Source organism: Danio rerio, chromosome 8 (genome assembly GCF_052040795.2).
Source record: "Danio rerio strain M-AB ecotype USA chromosome 8, GRCz13ab, whole genome shotgun sequence".
Classification (NCBI taxonomy): domain Eukaryota; kingdom Metazoa; phylum Chordata; class Actinopteri; order Cypriniformes; family Danionidae; genus Danio; species Danio rerio.
In genome coordinates, this window is record NC_141028.1 from 3,387,501 (window position 1) to 3,415,000 (window position 27,500).

The 27,500-nt window shown below is 36.8% G+C and overlaps 1 protein-coding gene and 1 long non-coding RNA gene across 6 annotated transcripts in view; one reads left to right on the top strand and one right to left on the bottom strand.

Annotated features, from left to right (window-relative positions):
- Positions 1–22,678, top strand: part of LOC147842502 (uncharacterized) — a 97,180-nt gene extending 74,502 nt beyond the window's left edge. Inside the window, exons 2-3 of the long non-coding RNA XR_015497483.1 lie at positions 19,163–20,238; positions 22,636–22,678. This is a non-coding gene — a long non-coding RNA (uncharacterized LOC147842502). The remainder of the gene's footprint in view (positions 1–19,162; positions 20,239–22,635) is intronic.
- cltcl1 (clathrin, heavy chain-like 1) overlaps positions 1–27,500 on the bottom strand; it is a 112,507-nt gene that overhangs the window by 61,087 nt on the left and 23,920 nt on the right. For all 5 annotated transcript variants that reach the window (XR_015497382.2, XR_015497381.2, XR_015497380.2 and 2 more), the window contains exons 2-10: positions 22,839–23,046; positions 13,853–14,121; positions 10,431–10,592; positions 7,614–7,727; positions 5,449–5,622; positions 4,210–4,407; positions 2,760–2,960; positions 1,288–1,440; positions 1,020–1,142 (exon numbers count right to left, since the gene is read on the bottom strand). Coding sequence is in view for 2 of the 5 variants with exons in the window: in XM_087264073.2 (XP_087120199.1) it covers positions 1,020–1,142; positions 1,288–1,440; positions 2,760–2,960; positions 4,210–4,407; positions 5,449–5,622; positions 7,614–7,727; positions 10,431–10,592; positions 13,853–14,121; positions 22,839–23,046 (1,602 nt within the window). In the remaining 3 variants the exon portion in view is untranslated. The remainder of the gene's footprint in view (positions 1–1,019; positions 1,143–1,287; positions 1,441–2,759; positions 2,961–4,209; positions 4,408–5,448; positions 5,623–7,613; positions 7,728–10,430; positions 10,593–13,852; positions 14,122–22,838; positions 23,047–27,500) is intronic.

The window sequence follows — 27,500 nt, forward strand, 5'->3', positions numbered from 1 at the left end:
CTTGAAAATATTAAATGTGACAGAGCAGGCCTCAGCTCGCTTTGGTGGGGAAAACTGGGTTCGGGGACCACACAAAAAAATGATGGTGTACTCGATAGCACTCCAGTGCACAGCGTTTTATTTACAGTGCTGGCAGGTGAAACAGTCCACAGTGAAGAATATATATACACAAAAGTGTCCAAATACCAAAAATCCAAAGTAACAAAGTAATAACAAAACAGAAAAATAAAGATGAAAAAATATATATACAAACTAAAATAAGTATCCACAATATACAAACGGAGGGGTTTTGCTCGAGGTACCACTGTAACGCTCTTACAGACTTGGTTAACAAGCGACTGGTCTTGGGGTTTGGCCGCTGCTTATATAGGCCAAACTCCCGCCTTTTTTTGGGTCCTACCACTTTAGGTAAGTATTAAGTACAAGTACTTCCATTTTCAAATGTAAACACTCAATACATAATTTGTCATATAAATAACACTAATAAATATTCCCCAAAACACTTACACACTTAATCTCTATATTTAATTGTCTCCAACACTTTGTTATTAAACACATATTTTCCCCCTATCAGACGCACTACAATGGTTTCACCCATTCACGCCATGTTGTGTTGTCGCGTCCGGCGATGACATCATAAGCGGGTGCCACCGCCTGCTCTGGTTGGCCAACACAACAGGCAAACAGAAAGACTCTACAAACAAACAAACAGACGATCGACACGGACAACAAACAGGACAAAATAATGTATGTATGTGTGTGTAAGACCGGTAATGGAGTTATGCTGTGGAAGATACGTTATGGAAGAATGTCTAGGAGCTATCGGATCTGTGTGTGCACACACATTGCCAACAGCAGGATAACAGGTAAGTCGCGATGATGATGAATGGGTGTGTGTGTATGCTATGCGTGTGTGTGCGCATGTATTTGTTTGAGCTGTGTGCTGCTCACTCAGCAGGGACAAAGCTCCACTTTGTCACATTGTGTGATGTGTCCTGCAGGTGAATGTGTAGATTTACCTGGCTGATGTTCACCAGCGGCTCCTCATCCTGAACCAGCATCTGAGCAAACTGAAGGCCCTGATCAGGACCGGTCCTCATCACACTCCTTAATAAAGTAACCCAGTCTGGAGAATAACCCATCTACACAAACAACAGCACACGTCTGTCAGACAAATCCTGATGGCTGTGCATAAGCTCAAGATTAGATTTATTAGAATAAAATGCACAGTGAGAGGGTAGTGAATGATACTCCTCAGGTGTGCATTCATTTTCCTCCTTCTAGTACCTTCTTTGAATAGAGGATGATCTTCTGGAACTGAGCGGTTTCGGCGAAGCACTGGATGACCTTAGCAGGAACGTTGGCTCGCAGGTAAACACTGAGGGCCAGATTGATGTCAGCCGCCTTCACCAGATCACCCAACTCTTCTGAACACTCCAGCTGCACGGCATCATGGGAAAACATCAACAACAGGACAGATATATATGAAATATGAGATATATATGATGGTTGTATATAAAACACTTGCCAAGTTAAACTTTAAAAACAATAATAATTAATGCACAACTTTATTTACATTAACTACTATTTATAAATGCTCATAGTTAGCACAACTTTTCTTTTCCATTATCCCTGATCTCAGAATAACTAAAAGGTTATCCCACAAGAGACTGATATAAATACATACACATACAGAACTGTGCAAAAGTCTTTAAGCCGCCTTTCCACATAGATATATACATTAGATGTCGCCTACCCTGTTGTTGTCTATTGGCATAGATATGTACACTATATATCGCATAGGGACCCTGAGCATGCGTCAATAGCTCCGCCACATTGGTACAGTGCTCCCAGGACAAATGTCATTCAACCGCACTATTCAAGACAAGTGTTACTACATGAAGATGCGGGACTTTAGCGCTGTCTACGGGTGTAGTAACGAGCAAACAAAGAAAACAAAGCACAAAGGCAGAACATTTCATAGGTAATATTAAGTTTTTTTTCTGTTTTTGTATGTTCTGAACTTTTGTGCTAATCAGGTAACGTTATTGATGATGACAGTCTCTTACTGCATTCACCATATGGCAAAGCAGCTCCCATGCTGCACACTGGTGGTGGATGAGGAGATTCCCCCCCTATTGTGTAAAGCGCTCTGAGTGCCCAGAAAATGCTATATAAATGTAAGGAATTATTATTAATATTTAATTAAATTACACTTACTAGGACAATGACCCAAACACACCGCCAAAATATAAATAGAGTGTCTTCACAACAACTCCTTCAGTCCCTGTCCTTGACTGGCCGAGCCAGAGCCCAGACATAAAACCTATTGAACATCTTTGGAGAGATCTGAAAATGGCTGTACACCATCGCTTCCTATCCAACCTGATAGAGCTTGAGAGGTACTGCGAAGACGAATGAGCAAAAATTCCCGAAGACAGGTGTGGCAAGATTGTGGCATCATATTCAAAAAGACTTGAGGCTGTAATCGCTGCCAAAGGTGCATCAACAAACTATTGAGCAAAGGCTGTAAATACTGATATCTGATTTTTCAGCTTTTTATTTGTAATAAATTTGCAACAATTTCAGAAACTCTTTTTCCACATTGTCATTATGGGGGATTGTGTGTAGAATGTTGAGGAAATCAATTATTTAACCCATTTTGCAATAACGCTGTAACAAACAAATGTGGAAAAAGGGAAGCGCTATCAATACTTTCAGGATGCACTGTAGGTCAGCAGAAGACCTGAAGTGTTCACCTTCTCAGCCTTGAGCCACTTCTCCAGCAGAGGTGTGCGTCCCTGTAGCAGAACCGGCCTGCAGAGCTCCACTGACTCCAGCTGATTGAGCTGCCCTCGGTCCAGCAGAACCCCGAAATACTGCAGCAGAGGAGACGCCTGTACACCCTGAGCCGGCACCGCCTGGAACCTGCGGAGCGTTTCTGCTGTCCGCAAAACACCCTGAACAGACAAACACAAACAAAACATCCTGAGCAGACACACACACAAACAAAACACCCTGAACAGACACACACACAAACAAAACACCCTGAGCAGACACGCACACAAACAAAACACCCTAAACAGACACACGCACACAAACAAAACACCCTGAGCAGACACGCACACAAACAAAACACCCTGAGCAGACACACACACAAACAAAACACCCTAAACAGACGCATCCACTGCATAAAACATATGCTGGATAAGTTGGCGGTTCATTCAGCTTTGGCGACTCCAGGTTGATAACGGGTCTAAGCCGAAAATGAATGAATGAATGTTTTTAATTCTAATATAATTATGAATAATAATATATTTTATTAATATTGTTATTATTCTGATGTTTTTATTATATATTATTATTATTATTGTTATTATTTTTATTATTATTATTATTATCATAATTGTTATTGATATTTATTAATACTATTGTTTTTATTATTAATTTATTATAATTATTGTTTTTATTTTAATAATATTATGAATAATATTTTTATTTATTAATATTGTTATTATTTAATGTTTTGTTATATCATTATTTAATATTATTTTTAATCCTATTTTATTTTTGTATTTTTGTTCTATTATTATTATTATTATTATTATTATTATTATTATTTATTAATACTGATGTTGTTGCTGTTGTTGTTTTTATTCTATTATTATTATTATTATTATTATTATTATGTATTTTTGTTATAATAGTATTTTATTTTAAATTTTCTGAACCAAATGGCCAGACAAAAATGTAATTCAGTGTTATAATAGTTTCAACAAGATGTTTTGTCTCATTTCATATAATTGTTTTTTTTTTAATATAATGTAAAAATACTTGAGAGTGTGTGTGTGTGTGTGTGTGTGTGTGTGTGTGTGTGTGTGTGTGTGTGTGTGTGTGTGTGTGTGTGTGTGTGTGTGTGTGTGTGTGTGTGTGTGTGTGTGTGTGTATGTGTGTGTGTGTGTGTGTGTGAGAAAAACAAAGCACCCTGAACAGACACGAACACAAACAAAACACCCTAAGCAGACACACACACACACACACAAAGTGGATTCACTGGCTGTCACTAGCTAAGATTCAAAGATGAAACTGTTTATCAGGAAGTATTGATTCTGTTTTCTTTGACTCATTGGATGGAAATGCTGATTTATCATAGTTTTGTGCATAAGTCTGAATCAGTGTCATTCGGCTTCGAAATCTGTGTGTGTGTACCTTTGGAGCCGACGCAGCCACTTTGGCTGCCTCAGTGTAGCTGCCCTGAGAGAAGAGTGTGTTAAACTTGTGCGTCAGCAGCTCCTCTGCTCCGGGTAAATCACTGCGTAACGCCATGCGCAGCGCCAGATCAGCATTCTGGAGGACATTTGTCACGTAATTCACTATGTTCTCCTCCTCCACACACACCGACAGCACCTGAAAACACACACACACACACATTAGTGAAACATAAGCAGAGAGAAAACAAGCCAAAACAATCCATGGACACCACTGTATTAAATAAATGAGTGGGTGTTTGTGTGCCTGTGTGTGTGTGTGTGTGTGTGTGTGTGTGTGTGTGTGTGTGTGTGTGTGTGTGTGTGTGTGTGTGTAGACATAAATGTGTTTGAATGTATGAGTGTATGTGTGTGTACAGACAAAAATGTGTATGTGTTTGAATGCATGAGTGCATGTTTGTGTGTGTGTGTGTGTAGTCTTTGCTTATGTGTGTGTATATTTGTGTGTATTTATGTATGCATGTGTGAGGAAATGTTAGTCAGTATTGTATAAATGTGTGTGTGTTTGTGTGTATGTAAATGCATGAATGTGTGTTGGTCTGAGTGTGTTTGTCTTAGTGACTGTGTATGTGTGTGTGAGTGTGTAAATAGACGAACATGTTAGTCTGTGTGTGTGTTTGTCTCAGTGACTGTGTGTGTGTGCGTTACTGTGTATTAGTCTGTGTACAAGTTGTGTATACATAAGTGTGTTTGTCTGTGAGAGAGTGTATAAGTGTGTGTGTGTGAGAATGCATGAGTGTATGTTAGCCTCTGTGTATGAACTAATGAATGAGCGAGTGTGTACCGTAAAAATGTGTGTGTATTCATGTGTTTGTGTGTGTCTCTTTGTATCTTACACCTACTGTATGAGAGCATGTGCTATATAAATGTGTGAGTTTGTGTTAGTCTGTGTGTTTGTGTGAGTCTGTATTGTATAAATGTGTGTGTGTGTGTGTGTGTGTGTGTATTGTATGTGTTTGAGAATACATGTGTTAGTCTCTATGTGTATGTGTACTTCTGTGTGAATGTGTGTGCGTGTATGTGTGAGTGCATCTAAGTTTGTGTGTGTGTGTCTACTTTGTAAATGTGTGTGAGATGAGTATGCACACGTTTGTGTTGGTCTGAGTGTGTGTTAGTCTGCAAGTGTATGTGTAAGAGAGAGTGTTTATGCATGAGTGTGTGTTAGTCTGAGTGTGTGTACCTGCCCCTTCTTGTTGACCCCGATGACCCCGGAAGTGCTCTCATGAGGAGCTGTGACGAATATGGTCTCAGCGCTGATGCGGTTCATGTAAATACACACTCCAGACTCCAGATCATACATGTGAAAGTAGCCGTATTTAGTGATGAGGTAGATCACGCCATGCTTAGTACCGATCTGAGAAACAAACACGGTGAGAGTAATATGGTTGTTATTAGAGCTGCACATTAAGATTTAATATTTATTATTTGTTACAACATATTTGTTATATCTGTTCTAGAATCATTTTTCTTTCAGTTTATACATACACAAACAAACACTCACCGGCCACTTTATTAGGCACACCTTACTAGTACCTGGTTGTGCCCCCTTTGCCCTAAAAAATCCTTCATGGCAGAGATTCATCAAGGTACTGAACATATTCCTCAAAGATTTTGCTCCATATTGACATGATAGCATCACGCAGTTGCTGCAGATTTGTCGGCTGCACATTCATGATGCCAATCTCTTGTTTCACCACATCCCCACCACATATTGGATTGAGCTCTGGTGACTGTGGAGGCCATTTGAGTACAGTGAACTCATTGTCATGTTCAAGAAACCAGTCTGAGATGATTCACGCTTCATGACATGGTGTGTTATCCTGCTGGAAGTAGCCATCAGAAGATGAAGACACTGTGCTCATAAAGGGATGGACATGGTCAGAACAATACGCAGGTAGGCTGTGGCGTTGACACGATGTTCAATTGGTACTAATGGGCCCAAAGTGTGCCAAGAAAATATCACCATTATACCATTACACCACCACCACGACTAGCCTGAACCATTGGTTCAAGGCAGGATGATCCATGCTTTCATGTTGCTGATGCCAAATTCTGCATCTGAATGTGTGAGCAGAAATGGAGACTCATCAGAGCAGGCAACGTTTCTCCAATCTTCTATTGTCCAGTTTTGGTGAGCCTGTGTGAATTGTAGCCTCAGTTTCCTGTTCTTAGCTGACAGGAGCGGCACCCGGTGTGGTCTTCTGCTGCTGTAGCCCATCCGCCTCAAGGTTGGCCGTGTTGTGTGTTCAGAGATGCTCTTCTGCAGAGCTCGGTTGTATCGAGTGCTTATTTAAATTACTGTTGCCTTTCTATCAGCTGGAACCAGTCTGGCCATTCTCCTCTGACCTCTGGCATCAACAAGACATTTGCAGACACAGAACTGCCACTCACTGGATATTTTTTCTTCTTCAGACCATTCTCTGTAAACACTAGAGATAACTGTGTGTGAAACTAGCCCGTCTGACACCAACAACCATGCCACGTTCAAAGTCACTTAACTCCCCTTTCTTCCTCATTCTGATGCTCGCTTTGAACTGCAGCAGATCGTCTTGATCATGTCTACATGCCTAAATGCTTTGAGTTGCTGCCATTTGATTGGCTGATTAGAAATTTGCATTAACGAGCAGTCGGACAGGTGTACCTAATAAAGTGACCGGTGAGTGTATATACACTTGTTGAAGTCAGAATTATTCACCTTCCTTTGAATTTTTATTTTCTGTGAAATATTTTTCAGAATTCAGATTCAGATTTTTTTCACAGTATTTCCTATAATATTTTTTCTTCTGAAAAAAAGTATTTTTTGTATTATTTTGGCTAGAATAAAATTTACATTTTTTTAAAAAACCATTTTAATGTCAATATTATTAGCCCCCTTAAGCAATATTTCTTTTTCTATAGTCTCCAGAACAAACCACTGTTATACAATAACTTGCCTAATAACCCAACTTTACCCTAATTAACCTAGTGAAGCCTTTAAATGTCACTTTAAGCTGTATAGAAGTGTCTTGATGAATATCTAGACAAATATTATGTGCTGTCATCATGGAAAAGATAAAAGAAATCAGTGATTAGAAATGAGTTAATAAAACTATTATAATTAGAAATGTGTCTTAATTTATTTAAATCTTCTCCATTTTCTTTGGTAATAATTCAAATATTACAATAGGGCTGATTACATTGTATTGCAGAAAAACAAAATATAATTTTTTCCCAAAATCGTGCATGCAGCCCCTAAAAATTTGCCAAAAAAAACCCAATATCAGTGTTTTTCAGCACTGTGCGGCCCTAGTCGTCATTCTGCATGTGTAGTCTATCATTAAGGAATATTTTTGCGTAAAGTTGAACCTGCATGGCCACAGGGAAGTCCGTCTGCGCTTCCGGAGGGAAAAACACATCCACTGCTTTCTTAGTGAACGGCTGGTTTCCAGCCTGCGGCTGACCGACTTCAATGATGTGCAGCTGCAGAACAAAAACACACAACAACAAACCCTGAGTTAACCAAACCTAACAAACCCAGCCTGGCTTAGATCAGGCTCAGCACTTTCACAATAAACATTCTGTTAATGGGACAGGGGGGCACGGTGGCTCAGTGTTCAGCACTGCCACACCAAGAAGGTCGCTGGTTCAAGTCTCGGCTGGTCCAGTTGGCATTTCAGTGTGGAGTTTGCATGTCCTCCACTGTGTTGGCGTGGGTTTCCTGGGGGTGCGAGTCCAAACACATGCGCTATAGGGGAATTGAATTAACTAAACTGGCCGTAGTGTATGAGTGAATTCAAGAGTGTATGGGTGTTTCCCAGTACTGGGTTGCGGCTGGAAGGGCATCCACTGTGCAAAACATATGTTGAGTAGTTGGCAGTTCATTCCGCTGTGCAGTGGCAGATTTAGGCATTGGCAATATGGGCGATTGCCCAGGGCAGCATCTTGCTGGGGTGGCATGGCGAGTCGGTGCAAAAAAACCAACAAGTTCCCCAGTAAACATCATCTATGTCCTAGTAAGCTTTGAGATTGGACTTACTTTATGCAAGTGTCTTAACTTAGAGTGGTAATGCCTGAGTAAAGACAGGGGGCATTTACATTTGTCATCTTTTGCATGAACAAGTTTGTTTTTCTTTATGTGCAAATGAAACAACGTTGCTGAAAGCAAACTGATGCATGCGCGCAGAAAACCATTCCAGCACACCTTAAGGTAACGTCTAGATCGGATATGAGGCCGGCCGGAAGTGCGATATGCACATTAATATAGCATCATTTTTTTATGACACAGTACAACAATAATTCATATTTTTACAGTATTGTGACGGTTGGGTTTAGGGTTGGGGTGAAGGTAGACGTTAATAAAATACAATTTACTGGTTAATTTAATCATAATATCAATAATTCTCGTAACTTCAGGACGGAACCATTACCGACCTAGCAACAACCGCACCTTAAGCACACAGTATGAATCATGTGAATCCTGATTGTTTACATGCACGTCGATAAAATATGCGCCACTCATGCGCTGCAAAACAAGAGCAACAGCCTTTTGTATTACTTTTATGACACGAGGTGTCGACACAGCGAGTTTTACAAGTTGACAAAACTGAAGTTTATATAATAATTTGATGATCTTTTTACTATAAAGCAGAAAGGAGGGATAATGAGTCAGGGAGGCCAGACTCTCAGCCTTGAGTCGGGTCTAAGATGAACAGATAGTTTTATAAAACATTTTTAAAAGAAATAATTAGTATTTTTTTGCAGAATATTCTTAGCATATGGCTCCAGTTTTGTTTTTACATTGTTTTGCATTTACATTTAGGATTGATTTCTGTTATTTATTTAGAATAGTAATTGTATAATAATAATAATAATAATAATAATAATAATCTTAATTATAATATTTTATTATAATAAATATTCTAATATATATATATATATATATATATATATATATATATATATATATATATATATATATATATATATATATATTTTTTTTTTATTATAATAAATATTATAATAAATATTTATTTACTTTTTTTATGACCCCGATTCTAGTTTTGTCTATATTTTATACACTGTTGGGCATATATGGGGTGGTTTGCCAAGGGTGCGATTTAAGCTAGAACCGCCACTGCCGCTGTGGTGACCCCTGACAAATAAGGGACTAAGCCAGAGGAAAATGAATGAATGAATGAATGAACGAACAAAGTTACATCTGGTACAATGTCTTCCAGTCACAGGTTTTAACAACACAGGCAGATGATAAACTTGAACTCTATTCTGCTCACGTTTTTTGGACTATGGCTCCTGCTCAACTATAATCCCAACATATAAACTCAACACTGCAGATCCTGTGATGAGACTATTGCAAATGTGCACATTACGATACCGATGCTGAAATCATATATTGTGCAGCCCTAGTGTGCATGGGTGTACATTTCATTTAACAGTAAGAGGGGACAATGAATATAACATCTCTCATCAACAATTTTTAAACGGAACACAACACATATAATACAGTGCTGATTTAGTAAATGCACAGCTAAACAATATGCTAACTGTGGCCGTTAATGTTAAGTTAACATTATATCACAAATTAAACAACACAAGGGAAATGTATTTTGTGTGTTAGTTGTTGTGCACTATGCAACAAGCTATTGTAAACATGCTAATGTTAACTAAAGTCATATTTTAATCACTAATATAGCAGATTCATTGAAAATTACATCGGTATTTTGCACTTTTGCAGCAACTAATTTATGAATGAGTCTGCATCAACTACATTAAAGAGATCGGCTTTATTTAAAGTGAATAAAATACCCTATTTACAGGAGCTCAGCATAAATTGAGGCGCAGCCGCACACCCGACTTGTGTATGTAGAGTAGGTGAGATCAACTGGGAATGCAGGTAGTGGGCAAAATTACTGTGAAGAATGGGAAGGGGAAACTGAACTGTTTCTGAATGCGTTTTTTGCATTTGTTTTTTTCTACTTACACAATTATTTTAGGCACACATATATTTTATTCACAACAGAAAGTGTTATTTTTAATTTTCTGGGGGGGAGGGGGGCATGTCCTGTATGTCCTCCCTGTGATTTACGCCTATGCTAGTATGTGTGTGTGTGTGTGTGTGTGTGTGTGTGTGTGTGTGTGTGTGTGTTTAATCCCATGTGAAATCACCTTTCCTCCAGCTTGTCCTCTGACAGCAAAGCAGAAGAGTGTTGAAGTGTTTGCGTTTCCTTCCAGTTTATAAAGTCCAAATGCAGCAGCGTGACCCTCGATGGGCTGAGAAACCTTACGCTCCACCGAGAACAACTGCATCGCGCCAACCACACGATTTTGCTGCAGGAGCGCACACACGCACGCACGCACGCACACACACACGCACAAACACACACAAACACAGAAACCATTTTTACATTATATTTAAAAAATAAATAAATAAACAGGACAAGAAGTATATGAAATGAGACAAACAACTTGTTGAAACTATTATAACACTGAATAACATGTCAGTCTGGCCATTTTGCTCAGACAATTAAAATCAAAAGCAAACAATCTAATTTGGGAAATTTAGAGGCAAATGCGCGGGTCTGTCAGTCTCAGTGTGTGAATGTATGTGTGAGAGAGAATGTGTGACACACATGCACACATTTCCACACTCATACATCTCTCATTTGAATGATTAATACATATATACATACCATACATGCATATACTCATTAAAAAAATTATAAACATATACACAAATAAGTAAAAGACTACTAGGATTATTAAAAAATACAAAGAAAGAACAAAAATAATAACAATAGTAATAAATAATAATGTTATTTATAATAATATTAAAATAAAAAATAATAAAAAATAATAATAGAATAAAAAAAACAATAATATTAATTAATAATAATAATCTAATAAAAACAAAATAATATCAATACTCAGGCCCGGCGCCAGGAAGTCAAAACTGAGGGGGCACTTTAAATCCATAGGGGGGCACTAGACCTGGTGACTGATTTTGGTCTCTTGTTTCTTTCATTTAGGCTATTTATTCGCATTTATTATTACTTTGCATTACTGCCTAAGTTACTGACCTAAGGCAGTAATATAGGCTACGTTTTAATAGTAATAACAATACGCAGTTTCGCTATTACGAATTTTATTAACGATGGTAATGCATACCGCTTATTAATGCAGACGGATGACGGCTTCAGTGCCAAACGAGTGCTTTAAATCATATGTTATTCTCCTTATTTCCGTTTTATTTCAAATAACAGCCCTATGAATGTTTAAAGTTTTAGGTAAAGACGTCAAATTATGCCCACACATGCAAGCTGACCCACGATCAGACTATTCATTTAACCGGTAAATAAATATAGTGAAATCAGCTTAACCGAGTCATCACGCTTCACAACCAACATCAGTGTTGGGGAAAAGCTAAATGTGACAATCTAATGTCATTCAAAACAATTACTTAGTTACATTTTAAGGCATTAGTGTAGCCAGAAAAATACCTAAAAAAGATACAAAAATTCACAGTTATTACCGTGAAAATTGGTTAAATTTTTATATGCTATATAACTTTTTTTTCATCATTTTAAATGTAAAAACAAAGATTTGTCTAAGGCTATTATAAATGTGCTTTTTTCGTGATATTGTAAACCATCATAAACCATATGTACCATAGTTTCTAGGCCTACCCGTCATTTTATTTATTAATTATTTTATTTATTAGGCCTTTTTTAATAGCTTGTTTTCAGGTTATTTTCATTTTAGGGCCATGAGATTAGTCAAAACAAACTCGATATGTTGTATTTTAGCTCTTAAAACAGATCTACAATATATTTTATGTTGTTTAATTTTGCATGAGCAAATAGCAGTATAGCCTAAATTACATATTTGTAAAAGATTATCATTCTGCCTACCTGCAGCGCACGAGATTTCTCGGTTGATCCGCGGTAAATCCACTTAAGCACTATACCTATTCCATTTATAACACTGCAAACTTGACTTCGCAGGCCGATCATCTTTAAACGCAAAATGCATTTATTATGTGTTATACCTTGACTGCAGTTGCATAATGGGATGTTTCTCTACGCAACTGTAAAAGTGCACTTTTCAGCAAAATGAAAGCAAACATTCAAAGGGTTCTGCGTTTTGTCAATTTTAGCTTAATTGTAATAATATTAATAATAATAATAATAATAATAATAATATTAATAACGCGTGTGCGCGTTTTAAAGGCTATTTACGGGCGCACCAGACCTGACGCGGGGACCGGATCTCTGGACTATAGGACTAGCTTTAACCTCACCATTTTCATAATTTAATTGCTATGTCATATATTTTAAAATATTTAAATGTGTGTTCTGAAGGTTGGAAGGACGGGAGTGTTAATAATTAATGACAGAAAGAATTTTCAGTTTGAGTGAACAATCCTTTATAAAAACTGGGGGGGCACAAACTCTGTCTGAGGGGGCAATGCCACCCTTTGCCCCCCGTAGCGCCGGGCCTGTCAATACTGATTAATAATAATATGATTCATAATATTAGAATAAAAACAATAATTACAATAAATAATCACAATACAATAATAATAGATTAAAAGCAGCAACAATAGTAATAATAAATAATAATAATAAATAATAGTAATAATATAATAAAAACAATAAAATCTTACTAATATTGATAAATAGTATTATTCATAATATTTAAATAAAAAATAATTATCATAAATAATAATAATAATAATATAGTAAAAATAATAATAACAATAGTATTTATAAATAATAATAATATAATAAAAACAATAAAATCTTACTAATATTGATAAATAGTATTATTCATAATATTTAAATAAAAAATAATTATCATAAATAATAATAATAATAATATAGTAAAAATAATAATAACAATAGTATTTATAAATAATAATAATATAATAAAAAATAATAACAATATTAATGAACAATATCATTCATAATAATATTAACATAAAAACAATAATTATAATAAAAAATAACAAAATAATAATAATAATAGTATAATAAAACATTAAAATAATAACAATATTAATAAATAATAACATTATGCATAATTATACTAGAAGTAAAAACATTTATTTATTCATTCATTCCTTTTTTCTTTATTAATCAGGGGTTGCCACAGCGGAATGAACCGCCAACTTATCCAGGATATGTTTTACACAGCGGATGCCCTTCCAGCTGCAACCCATCACTAGGAAACACTCATACACTACGGCCAATTTAGCTTCTTCAATTCCCCTATAGCGCATGTGTTTGGACTGTGGGGAAAACCAGAGCACCCGGAGGAAACCCATGCCAACACAGGGAGAACATGCAAACTCCACACAGAAATGCCAACTGACCCAGCCGGGGCTCAAATCAGTGACCTTCTTGCTGTGAAGCAATCGTGCCGTCCAGAATAAAAAAACAATCATTATAATAAATTAATAATAATAATACATTTATTATAATAAAATCTAATAATAGAACTAAATAATAATTATACTAAAATTGAAAAACAATAAACAAAACAAAATAAAACGCATAACAAAACACACAACACAACACAAATTATCTTACCTGTGCTGAGATGCCGATGAGCAGGAGCCAGCGGTGCTGCTGGTCTGTCCTGTAGTTGATGATCTGGCATCCGGCCAAACTGGCGTGTCGATCAAACATCTTAACAGGCTGTGATTCTCCTTCCATACTCCAGTGAAAGACGGCTGTATCAGTGACCAGAGCGATGCTGTTCACAGAGATCCACTTCCAGAACAGCACCTCCTCCGTCATGGTGTGAGCCTTCACTTTACTCTTCATCTCCATGTTGAAGATCTGGAGCGTTCGTGCCGCTGTGCACACACAACACACACACGCACTCACTCAATACTCGAATAAAGCAGATGTATATATCTTTTACATTTATTACATGATTCTCTGGAATACTCGATTCTGATTGATCAGGCACAGCATTATATTTTATCCTCCATTAAAAAGTGATTAAATTAATAACACAGGCTCATCCCGGCACTATGTTAAGTTTGTTGTTTTGTAAATAGCAAAAAAAGAGGGCTAATAATATTAACCTTAGCAGTTTTTACATGAAGCAAATGCATATATACTCTCACCGGCCACTTTATTAGGTACACCTGCCCAACTGCTCGTTTACGCAAGTTTCTAATCAGCCAATCACATGGCAGCAGCTCAATGCATTTAGGCATGTAGACATGGTCAAGCAGATCTGCTGCAGTTCAAACAGAGCATCATTATGGGGAAGAAAGGGGATTTAAGTGACTTTGAACGTGGCATGGTTGTTGGTGTCAGACAGGCTGATCTTAGTATTTCAGAAACTGCTGATCTACTGGGCTTTTCACGCACTACCATCTCTAGGGTTTACAGAGAACGGTCTGAAAAAGATGAAATATCCAGTGAGCGGCAGTTCTGTGGGTGCAAATGCCTTGCTGAGGACAGAGGAGAATGGCCAGACTGGTTCAAGCTGATAGAAAGGCAACAGTAACTCAAATGAGCACTCGTTACAACCGAGATCTGCAGAAGAGCATCTCTGAACACACAACACCTCCAACCTTGAGGCAGATGGGCTACAGCAGCAGAAGACCACACCGGGTGCCGCTCCTGTCAGCTAAGAACAGGAAACTGAGGCTACAATTCACACAGACTCACCAAAACTGGACAATAGAAGATTGGAGAAACGTTGCCTGCTCTGATGAGTCTCCATTTCTGCTGACACACTTGGATGGTCGGGTCAGAATTCGGCATCAACAACATGAAAGCATGAATCCATCCTGCCTTGTTTCAATGGTTCAGGCTGCTGGTGGTGGTGTAATGGTGTGGCGGAGATTTTCTTGACACACTTTGGGCCCATTAGTACCAATTGAGCATGGTGTCAACGCCACAGCCTACCTGAGTATTGTTGCTGACCATGTCCATCCCTTTATGAGCACAGTGTCTCCATCTTCTGATGGCTACTTCCAGCAGGATAACATACCATGTCATAAAGGGTAAATCATCTCAGACTGGTTTCTTGAACATGACAATGAGTTCACTGTACTCAAATGGCCTCCACAGTCACCAGAGCTCAATCCAATAGAGCACCTTTGGGATGTGGTGGAACGGGAGATTAGCATCATGGATGTGCAGCCGACAAATCTGCATTAACTGTGTGATGCTATCATGTCAGTATGGAGCAAATCTCTGAGGAATATTTCCAGAACCTCGCTGAATCTATTCCACTAAGTATTGAGGCAGTTCTAAAGGCAAAAGTGGTCCAACCTGGTACTAGTAAGGTGTACCTAATAAAGTGGCCGGTGAGTGTATATACACAGCTGAAGTCAGAATTATTCTCCTGTAATTTTTGTTTTTCTTTTTCAAAAATTTCTCAACATTTAAATTTTTCCATTTAATAAAATGTTATTTAATCATTGAGTTAAAAAAAAAACAAAGCTTTTGTTCACAATGAAATAACACGCACACAAACAAATAAAATGAGCATGCCACAACTCTGATCTGATCACATGATCTGCTAGACGACAGATGGATCATCTTTTATGATAAAGCACTGAATGTCAGATGAGTTCGTGAACCAGGATGTGTTAAAAATATCAAGAGAGGATCGATAAAGCTGGACAAACAGGAATACAAAAAAAAAAAAAACGCGTATTTCACACTCCGATGCCAGTAAAATGACGTTCGTGATTATGAAGATGCAAACACACATCGATCATGCAGATGTCAGAAATAATATTTATTCTGCCATTAATATATAAGACACGGACACCTGCATTCATATGAGACAGACAGAGCTGAGTAGTTAAGAACTAAATGCAATCTATAGTAATTTAAAATCTAAAATAAATCATATTTCTCATTAGGCCTGTCACAATAATCAATCAATCGACTTCTCATACAACACATGGACGTGACCTCAATGCAATATGATGCAATATATAATCACCCATACATAAAACCAACTCTAGCAACACTTTAGCTGATTGTGCAACATTTCTATCTCTATCTCTGTGTGGTTGAAAAACACTGCAGTATTTACTATAATTTACTATAGTATAGTTTCATGTGGATGTCTGACAGCTGAAAACAGATCTGCTAGCAGATATCGCAGCCTCTGTTCCTCTTTACCTTGCACTTTGTGGTAACTTTTATTAGTATTATTTATTTAGTATATGCGTTTTCACATTCTGATTCTTCTCCGATTATATAATGAGCATAAAAATGTCTTAAAATGACAATAATATCTTTTATTGCAATATTTTTGGTGCAATATATCGTACAACAAAAAAATAGATATTGTGACAGGCCTATTTGTAATCTGATTGCGAATATCAAGTACTTGTAATTAGGGCTGGGTATCGAGTTCGATACTTTTTAAGCACCGACCGAAGCATCTCAATACTATTGAGTATCGAAAAAATCATTTTCGTTTGGTACCAAATTTCGATACCCAAGGGTATCTTCTTGTCAACGTCAGTGAGCTAGAAAACCTGCGGCATCCTTAACCTGCCCGGATCAAATGCTGGTGATTGACTGCGGCAAGGCCGTATTGAAAATCAAAAGTTTATTGTAGTTACGCACACTCGCTCAAAGCTTGTCGAATGTGAGGCTGTAATGCGTACACTACACTTTAAAGCATTTTTGCATTGTTTAACTGCAAGAAGATCCTTAAAAATACTTAAAATTAATTGACTAAAAACTGCTTGAACTTTATTAAAACGGTTTGCACTAATATATTGTGTTAACTACACTTTGTTCATTTTGTGCTTTTGTTCCTTTGTTTATTGGTCTTAGAGACGAGCCTGCTGTGAAAAGAGTCGCAAACATCCTGAAAATATAAAACCAAAGTTCCTCTGAGATTATGTGTTATATAATCTTGTTAAAATATATTTCTTAAAATAAAAGTGTCGAAAAAAGTATTGTTCTGAACCGGCATCGAATTCAGGGTATCGGTATCGAGCATTGTGGAACGATACCCACCCCTACTTGTCATTAAAGTAAACTACTTTTTAAAATGCTAATATTTAGACTAACCAGGACTTAATTTGTGCCAGAACTGGATCCGCCACCTCTGAAATCTGATCCGGCATCTCATTTTATCGATCCCCCTCCTCACACGCCCGCTCTTCGCTTTCTTCCGCGACTCCCCAACCCTCTTCACTTTCGTCCGCTTTACTTCTCCCTTCTCTGGTAACATGCCGGATCCGTTACCCCGATCTGTTCCAAGACCTTGCAATTTACAAATTAAGAACTGAGACTAACCACCAAGCAATACGTTTAACAGATGTATTGGGTAAAACAAGGCTAAATTTGAGTAGTCAATGTAAATCTAATAGAAGTCTAAAAATACACTACTAATCAAATAGAGTTCACATGTTGTTTAGTCATTTATTCCTGTCTATTTGATGACTTTAGTATATTTTTGGGCAAAAAAATGTGCAGTTGTTTTGCATTTTGGGGAAATTTTGCTAGATATTATTAGCCATTTTGCTAACTAGTCCTAGGTTTTTCACCTGGGGTCTGTTCTTCGTACCTTGACAGGGCTCAACAATAAGGACTGACCGATGGCCTGGAGCCAGCTTGTGAGATGCTTGGGACAGTAGACAGGATCGTTACTGGCCCGATTGAGCCACTGCTGCCTTGTCACTAAAGTTTAATTCACCTGTGACAAGGCAAACATTTGTTTCTAACGTCTTGGAAGCAGACATTAACGAGGGTACACCACGACTAAAATGAAGTGATGTTTTGTACAGTTTGCTGTCAGTTTGGCAGGTCAGCCATCGTTTGTTTCAAAACACTTTGAATTTTGCTCATTATACATTATTAACAGTTTTTAAATAATTAAATTCTAGATTTACAAACATTTTGACACATTTTTTGTGTTTGTGTGTGGTTATAAGGAATCGCTTTTAACTTTTTTTTATTATTTATATGTTCTCAATAAGTGTGTGTGTGTGTGTGTGTGTGTGTGTGTGTGTGTGTGTGTGTGTGTGTGGCTTTTTTTCTGTGTTAGAGGGCGGGGCCACAGGTTTCAAATCTCCCAGGTTTGTGCGTGCAACTACTTGTGTGAATACGTCATGGCGAAACACATAATGACTCGTTATCAAGACGACTTGTTTGAAGCACTATGAGTCGACTCTTTTATAGTTGAATCAACAGTTTTAAACACTGTACACTTACAGATTCTTCTTCTTCTTCTTAAGTCTTAGCTGGATACTTCACTTCACTTAGAGCTGTGTTACACACTACATAGAAGGGCATTTTCAAAAACCCATAATATGAGCTCTTTAAACTAATTCGCAAAGCTGCAATATCTCATAAAACATTTGAAAATAAAGCAGCGTTTCCATCCAATGAGTCAAAGAGAACAAAATCCTCACTTCCAGATAATCTGGAGCAAATATAAGCCAGAGAAATGTAGTTTAGGCGTTGGGATTTGCCACGATGGTGTGTTTTCTTCTCTATTAAATGAGTTGTGCCTCAGAAAAAAGACGAAATGCAATGCGATGTTAGTTAAAACATTTTTTTTTCATCAGCTAAAAAGTTTATGTTACTCAGTTGTGTGTGCTTGAATACTTTTACCACATTTTCAAAATTAAGCATATTCAAAAATGTGCATGAAAATGGGTGGATGTAGGGTTGTAACAATATACCGGTATGACGGTCTACCACGATTTGAACGTGCACGATTATCATACCATGAACAATTGCATATCAACGGTTTTAACCCTTAAAGACCGAGACAGCCGCCCGCGGCTAAAAATAAGTATTGCTCTTAAATTTTTAATAACTTTTGATCCGCTGATCCGATTCCTACAATTCAAAGATTGGCATAAAGAAGAGAATCTCAGCTTCTCGGACTTTCAGAGGCTCCGGAATCAGTGCGGTTACGTCATCAAAATTTGACCACGCTGATTTGACAAAGAAACGCTCGTCACTGTGTCTCCGGACAAACCAGACATGATACATTGATGCATTGTCCCTCCTCCATGCCCAGATTGGTTCAAACTCGCTATATCACAACCAATAAGCATAGGTTTCACTTTTGTTTGTGGACCAACACTGAGCTTTTTGAACAACACGGAATGAGAGATAGGCATACATTTCTGCGCGGCTAAATAAAACGCAAAAAAAAAAAAGTTTTGCATGAAATAATTCTCATACTAAGTACTTTTGCATGCACAGCAGCACAGAAACATGACAAAACAGTGACACAGCAAAGACGAACTGCTGCTCTTGCTGTTTTCAAAAGACACAAATGAAGGTGCAGCTGTTTGTCTGCATTGCAGACAACCATATCCAAATCCATATCCACAGACAACCATATCCATGCTGGCACATAAAACCTAAGGATGTTCCATATTGAATCTAGTTTAGTTATGTAACTATTTATAGTATAGTAAATATTTATATCTATTTTTTACTGAGGATTTGCACCATGTTTATTTGGACTTTGACACATTATTTATTATTTTCTTATTTTTTTATTTGTTCATTGTACAAGTGGACACATTCTCTCACCTCAGCGGTCAAGATTAAGTGCTGAAAATCTCAACATGCTTACATTTCTTCATCACAACCTAGACTGAAAAAAACAACGCTTTAAATACATGTTTACAGCCATAAACTTGGTATTGCACTTTTGGTCTCCCATTTATCCTGCTTATAAGGAAGGACAGTTTAAGTTTATTTTTGTCTAATCTTAAAAGACCTTGCTTGTTTATTCCTTCTAATTTAATTTATTAAAATGGGAGATTTTTCAGTTTATTTTTATAAAAGACTTCTATAGTTCTATTAAAATGGTTCTTTCAAAAGTTTGTTGAAATAAAACCTTTGTTCAGTCAGAAAACGTGTTCTTATTCTTTTCAGGGTCTTTGCTATGAGAATTACTATTTAATACCGTATACCGCGAAACCGTCAAACCGTGGTATTGTTTTAGACCAGTGGTTCGCAAACTGTGGTACGCGTACCACTAGTGGTACGCGGGCTTCCTCCTAGTGGTACGCGGAGGAATCGCCAAATAATGAAAGAAACAATTAACACTTTTAATCCTTTGATGCGTAATATAACATCGATGTGATCAGCATTGTCTGCTTGGTGAAGCGTACGATCACAGCGCTGTGCTTAGAATGTTTATTTTAGTGCATTGTGTCATAAGCTGCTGAAAATCAGTTTCCGAAGTTTAAGAATTGATTCTGAAGGGTGATTTGACTGACATGAAAAGTAGCCAATCACAGTCGACCTTTAATAGTCGCGTGAAACGTAAGGGCGGGACAAAGGCTTTCTGTGTTGCAGAGACAGAGAAAACAACTTAAAAACAAATGTTTTGTTGGAATAATGCTTCTCGGATGTTTTCACTATAGAGATGTCTAGCAGAGTAATTAAACCGCGGACATATTTCCTGCCTTTTTGATGATCTACATACACGTTTCGCTCTCCAACAGCCAGTCGACTCGCCTCTGACCTGTCACTCCTCTAAATACATTCTGAATGGCGGCGCGGGAATGGAGGTATTGCGCAATAACTCATTTCTGCAAATGTGGCGAGTGCTTTATTTTAACACGAGAGAGCGCATTCATGTACGCAAATCACTAAAACAGATATGCTAGCTCCTAAATAGGCTTTTTTTTCAAATGAACTGCAAGTCCTCTCATGATCGCCTGTGTGCTCAGATAGAATACAATCGCGATCTCTCCACTATTAAAGTAGACATTATTTATCTTTGCTCCTTGACTAAATTTAGTCAAAAGTATTCAAAGTTATCAAATATTTAGAATTAGATTGATGCATGGTCGATGAAAATGCAAATGGTCTTCTTATTTGGCTGTGTTGTGAAGTGAAACTTACTTTTAGCAAAGGGGGACTTATTTCTTTACGACAAAAGAATTATGCTGGAAATGTTTCTGGATGAGGTATTTGTGTGATTTATACATTTAGCTGTATTCTGATCTGTCTTAAAGCATAACAGGTCAAAACAATTCGTTGTTACGTATTGTTTATTTATCAAAATTAACAATAAGGCTCTTAAAGCACTGCTTTGATAAATGTAGTGTTGTCATATTTCAAATACTTCAAGTAAAATGAAGTCATTTATTTTTTTTTTTTACTGACAGTGTACTTGTATTATTTTTTTTTTGTATTTTAGATTAAGATCAAGTGTAAAATAAAATCTACATGTGATGTACAGCTATTTAAGAAACAAATTTGCCATATTGTAAAGAAAAATAGTGTAAAATATGTAAATAAAAGGCTAAATTTAAATATTTTTACCATATACTTTAATTAAACCTTTTAAAGCTTGAAAATATTGTTTAAAAATGGGCAAAAAGTGTCTCTATGGCCTTAAAGTTTATGTGGTAGTTTTGCCAGTGCTATTGAAAAAGATTAATTGTCATGAAAGGAAAAATCGACCATACTTCCTTTGTAAGTGCAAATTTCTATACATGTAGCTTTGAGATTTAAGCAATTAAACCATTCAATCAGGTTTCCACTTAAAAAAAGTGATTTCATAAGGAAAATCTGATTTTTTTTTTCAAAAGTAACCAACTAGTACTTTTTAAAAGAGTAATTTGTACTTTTACCTAATATTAGTATTATTTACTAAAATTTGTGTTATTTTAGCAGTGTAATAGTATTTTTCCTTGAGTACAAAAAAGATTTCACAAGCATTAAGTGCAGGTTTATTATATTATTAATATATGATTAATAAATATTATTATTATTAATGGTTTTTATGTGTATCTATTCCTATGCAATGTTTTATGGGTTGCTGAGAATACATTTCAGGTCTTCAATACATAGCATGTCAGTCTTGAAAAAAAAATAGGTGCTGGAATTGATTTTCATTAGGCTGTGCCTGTATGAACCCTGTCATATGTACATTTAACATTTCAAGATTTGTCTAAAAGTGTATGAATATGACATATAGCCTATATTTATGAGGTCCAAGCAACATTTCCAGCTTTTGATGAATAGGCTATTATGAATACTTCAAATTTAAGTGCAGCAGTTTTCTTTTTACTTTTTAAGAACAGCGCCATTTTTTATGAACCTTTAAAAGCACATTTTAACTAAAATGTTTTTTTGTTTTTTTTACCTGCAAGCACATTTAATGTTCAGACTATTTAAAATGTTTAAAGTGACTGACAATAATACATATTCTTAATAATAGGAATTAATCTGCATCGTTTTTAAACTGTGCACACATGTAGCTGCTTAATTAGGCCCACAACGCTATTTTTAATACTGGTTAAAAAATAGCGTCGTAAGGTGGTACTTGGAGAGACGATTTTTTTCTAAGGTGGTACTTGGTGAAAAAAGTTTGAGAACCACTGTTTTAGACGATTATCATACCGTAAAAAATTCATACCGTTACAACCCTAGGTGGATGGAAACATTGCTAATGACATGCATCATTCAGTATGGTCTAATAAACTCACCATCTTCAACCAGCGCAGAGTGAGAGCAGTTTAGTGGTTAAAGACAGAGTTAGCATTATTCAGAAGCACATTAGTAAATGTTAAGCATCATCCGAGCGTGGTACCTTTGAGCGCGATAACTTTGCTGGCCGGGTTCATGATGGCGCTGTCTGCAGTGATGGGCCGGCGGATCGGGTTGCTCGGGTCACACATATCGATTATAGTTACCTGGTTTTGCTCGCCCACTTTTTCTCGGATGCAGATGAAGCGGTCAGACTCCATAGTGAGGCAGCTGAAGCTGATGCTCTCCGGATTCACTCCCAGAGTCTGCAGCTAGGGGGAGAAAGAGAAGACAGCACGTAACTCTATGTCATGTTATACATTCATTCATTCATTCATTCATTCATTTCGACTTAGTCCTTTTATTAATCAGGGGTCGCCACAGCGGAATGAACCACCAACTTATCCAGCATATGTTTTACGCAGCGAATGCCCTTCCATGCGGAGGAAACCCATGTGAACGCAGTGAGAACATGCACACTCCACACAGAAATGCTAACTGACCCAGCCGAGGCTCGAACCAGCAACCATCTTGCTGTGAGGCGACAGCACTACCTACTGCGCCACTGCGTCACCTATGTCATATTAAATATATAAAAACTTTCCTTCGGCTTTGTCCCTTTATGTATCAGAGGTCGCCACAGTGAAATGAACCACCAACTATTTGAGCATGGTTTATACAGCGAATGCCCTTCTAGCTGCAACCCAGTATTGGGAAACACCCATACACACTCATTCCCACTCACACACACACACACACACCCACCCATACACTACAGCAAATTTAATTAATCAATTTCCCTATAGAGCATCTGTTTGGACTGTGGGGGAAACCGGAGAACCCGGAGGAAACCCATGCCATCACGGGGAGAACATGCAAACTCTACACAGAAATGTCAACCGACCCAGCCGAGACTCAAACCAGCGACTTTCTTTTTGCGATTGTGCTAACCACTGAGCCACAGTCACATACATAGCAATATAACAGTAAAATAAATATACAAAATACATGCAAAAAATTATGAAAAAAATATTTAAAATTAAAATAATATAAAAGGTGTATAAAATACTACGATTTACATTTTTAATAAACAAAAAAAATTAAAACAAAAAAATCATGTATAATTTCATGATTTAGTTTTTTCATATTAAATATATAACAATATAACAGTAAAAAAATATACAATATACATGAAAAAATTCAGAAATTTTTTAAAATTAAAATATAAAAAATGTATGAAATATTCCAATTTAAATACATTTTAATAACCAAAAACAACTGTTAAAATTACCAAAATGTCATGTATGATTTAATGCATTTTTATATATAAAAATATAATAGAAAATAATTTAATATATTAAACACATAAAAGAAAAATTATGAGCAAAAGTATTTAAAAATAAAGAATATAAAAAAAGCATATGAAACCTAAAAACTATTTTATTAAACAAAAAACTATTAAAGAAAAAAAATGTATATATATATATTTATATTTTATAATGTATGCTTTAATGTATTTTTAAGTTTTAGAGGAATAAAAAAGAAAAAAGGTTAAAAAACTAAATTATTAAAGTGTAAACTAATAAACACTACAATAAAATTGATGAAACCATAAAGTGTCAAATTAAAAGGTATAATGTTGTAAGATTTGAGATACCACAAATACTTTGATGTCTTTGACAAATCTAATAAGAGCTAAAAACACAGAGACAATCGGCTCCAAAACCCACCAGATGGGAATGCGGGAAAACCAGCTCCTCTCCTTTCCTTCTTTTACATTTAAAGCATCCCTGCAACCCCCCAGTTCACTCACACTCTCTACATACTGTACTCACGCAGAATAGTCATTTCAAAGTCTGAATGCATAGATCCAGGTGACTTTATCTATCATGCAAGATATTATTTGAAATGTCTCGGTGTGACTGGTACAATGGTCTCATTCCCTCAGAAATAGACATATTTAAAACAATAGATATAAAACTTCAGGTATCTTTTGAACCACTGCGAAGGGTGTGCCTTTACCTGAGGGCTTCTATTCAAATGCCTATAGGCAGAAACTCTTCCACTAAATGCAAATGGCTTTTGCTATTCAACACACCCCTTTCCTCGAGGAGATTCTCGGTTTGACTACAGAGAAAGTTTCAGAATGTTCGGCGCAATTCTATACCCAGATCAGCCTGTAGAGTGGAGCTTTATGCTCCATGATTTGTATATTTTGAAGTCAGGCATGCATCTTTTGATCTTGGATTTATCTTTGATAATTTGATGTCTTGTATTGATCGTTTATGAATTGACTGAATGAATTGGCATATTACACTGACTATTGCATTGCTATGTTTTGAATTATTCAAACAGAGTTCCTGTTATTATCTCTAGTAGATTTCGTAAATCCATAACACAACAAGCTCCTGTACAAGGGTCCGTTCTCCGTTCTTTGTATCTTTCGATCATGGAAATCATGATTAGCAATGCAACGATTGGCTGATGGCACAGCAGTGTAATGACATCATCTGATTAATATTCAATTATTCATGTGAGCAAAATGACAAAAAGTAGATACGCAATAGCTTTTCATGTTATTTGTGGGCTGCAGGCTTTACAGTTTCATGTGTCGAGAGTATTTAGCAATTTATTTAGTTTTACATTTTAAATCTGATTTTCTTTGCTATAGTAGCCCAGGCCTATTTTAATTTCTTAATCGGCGTAAGGAAATGAAATTATTTTGCATTAAAAAGCATTTTGATATTGGTAAAGACGTCTGCAACTTTGGCAAGGCATCAAATCACCGTCATATTAGCCGTCAAAACAAAAGCCGTCAAAAAGCCATGATTGTTCCGTTTGAAAAAAAATATTTAATATTGTGCATGTCTATTGTCTTACAGAAATTTTAATAAAGGTGGATAGGTACCTTTAAATAGTATGCATTAATTTTTATCTAAAAAAATCCATATTAATAAATGTCTCTTTGATCCCCTTGGGGAGAGCCACCTCGTTTTGGTACTTTTATCTACTAAGATTTATTCATTATATATATATATATATATATATATATATATATATATATATATATATATATATATCTCATTTAATATTAAATATTATTAATTATTAGAAATTCTAAATGTTATATATAAACTTTAAACTATTTTACTTTTTTCCCAAGTGTATATAATCTATAGGTTACTACTGTCAGAAAGTATCACAATTCTGTACATACTTTCAGTATTACTTTTGCTTGAAATGACTCGATCTAATCCTGTTTACATGGAAAAAACCTTCTCCTGAGCAGGTTTAAGCTGCCAGAACTGTTGCTATGACAACAACTCCCAGATGAGCTTTGAAGAACGAAACGATCCTGAATAGTCTCAAATCGTCAATAACCAAATCCAGCTAACCGAGTAATCCACGTACGAAGAACTGACCCCTGGTCAGTAACAGACTAAAACACGGTAGACAGAGCAGTGTGGCACGCTATATGATGTTCTTAGAGCAACTAACACGTTGGCATTAGTATACTTAGGCTGTAATTCATTCATTCATTCATTCATTTTCGGCTTAGTCCCTTTATTAATCCGGGGTCGCCACAGCGGAATGAACCACCAACTTCTCCAGCACGTTGTTACGCAGGGGATTCCCTTCCAGCCGCAATCCATCTCTGGGAAACATCCACACACACACACACTCATACACTATGGACAATTTAGCATACCTAATTCACCTGTAACGCATGTCTTTGGACTGTGGGGGAAACCGGAGCACCCGGAGAAAACCCATGCGAACGCAGGGAGAACAGGCAAACTCCACACAGAAACGCAGAGGCTCGAACCAGCACTACTCTAAAGCACAACCTACTGCGCCACTGCGTCACCCTACTTAGACTGTAAAAGGCCAATAATGGATTTTCTATCTAGAACAACAAAGTATTGTTGAGACCAACCTAAATGTGGGTAGGCCTTCACCTCTAAACTTATAATATTATTTAAATCATATGGTGATTACTCAAAGTCACTAATAGTTTAAGTAAGTTGGTCTGCTTAACTCTATAGTAATGATCATGGTATGACGAAATAGTTTGTCTTGATTTAGTAGATAGCAGATCTATGGGGTCCAGTCAACACATATTCTAAACGGAGTAAGTAGAGTTCTGCCTTTTTAAAATAGTGGTTAAATCGCCTCTGTTTAATGACAAAGACTGACATGCTTGTGTTTAAGAGATTGTATACTCGGCAGGTACAAGACTCAGGATTTTATAGGAATCCAAATAAACGAGATTAATGTACAATAACGAACTGAAGAGAATATTCAATCATAATCTAAAGTAATATTAAAAGAAACAAAATAATCTTATCTATGTTTTATAATTGGAGTCAGATAAAACGAGGATAAATATATTAATATTCTGAACCACCTCATACTGAAATTGACAACCCGGGCTCATTGTGGAAACGTAGCCCCGCGGACGTTTCTGCGGACCGCGATTTACGTCCCGGGAGGTTCATATTAGAGCGGTTTTTTGCTTTCGCGGATCCGCGAGAGGCCGCTGTGCACGTTTTTTCGCGTCTCGGGCGGGCGCCTCTTGGGAGCACGCGGCGTTCGCGCCCGCGCCGTTCTCACGTGAAAAGCCGCTGGATCGGAGAAAAAAAAAAAAAAAAGCAAAAGCCCTCATCTTCGATTTCGATTTCGACCGCATTTTCGGATCCCGCCGTGTTCTCGCCATTATTTTCCA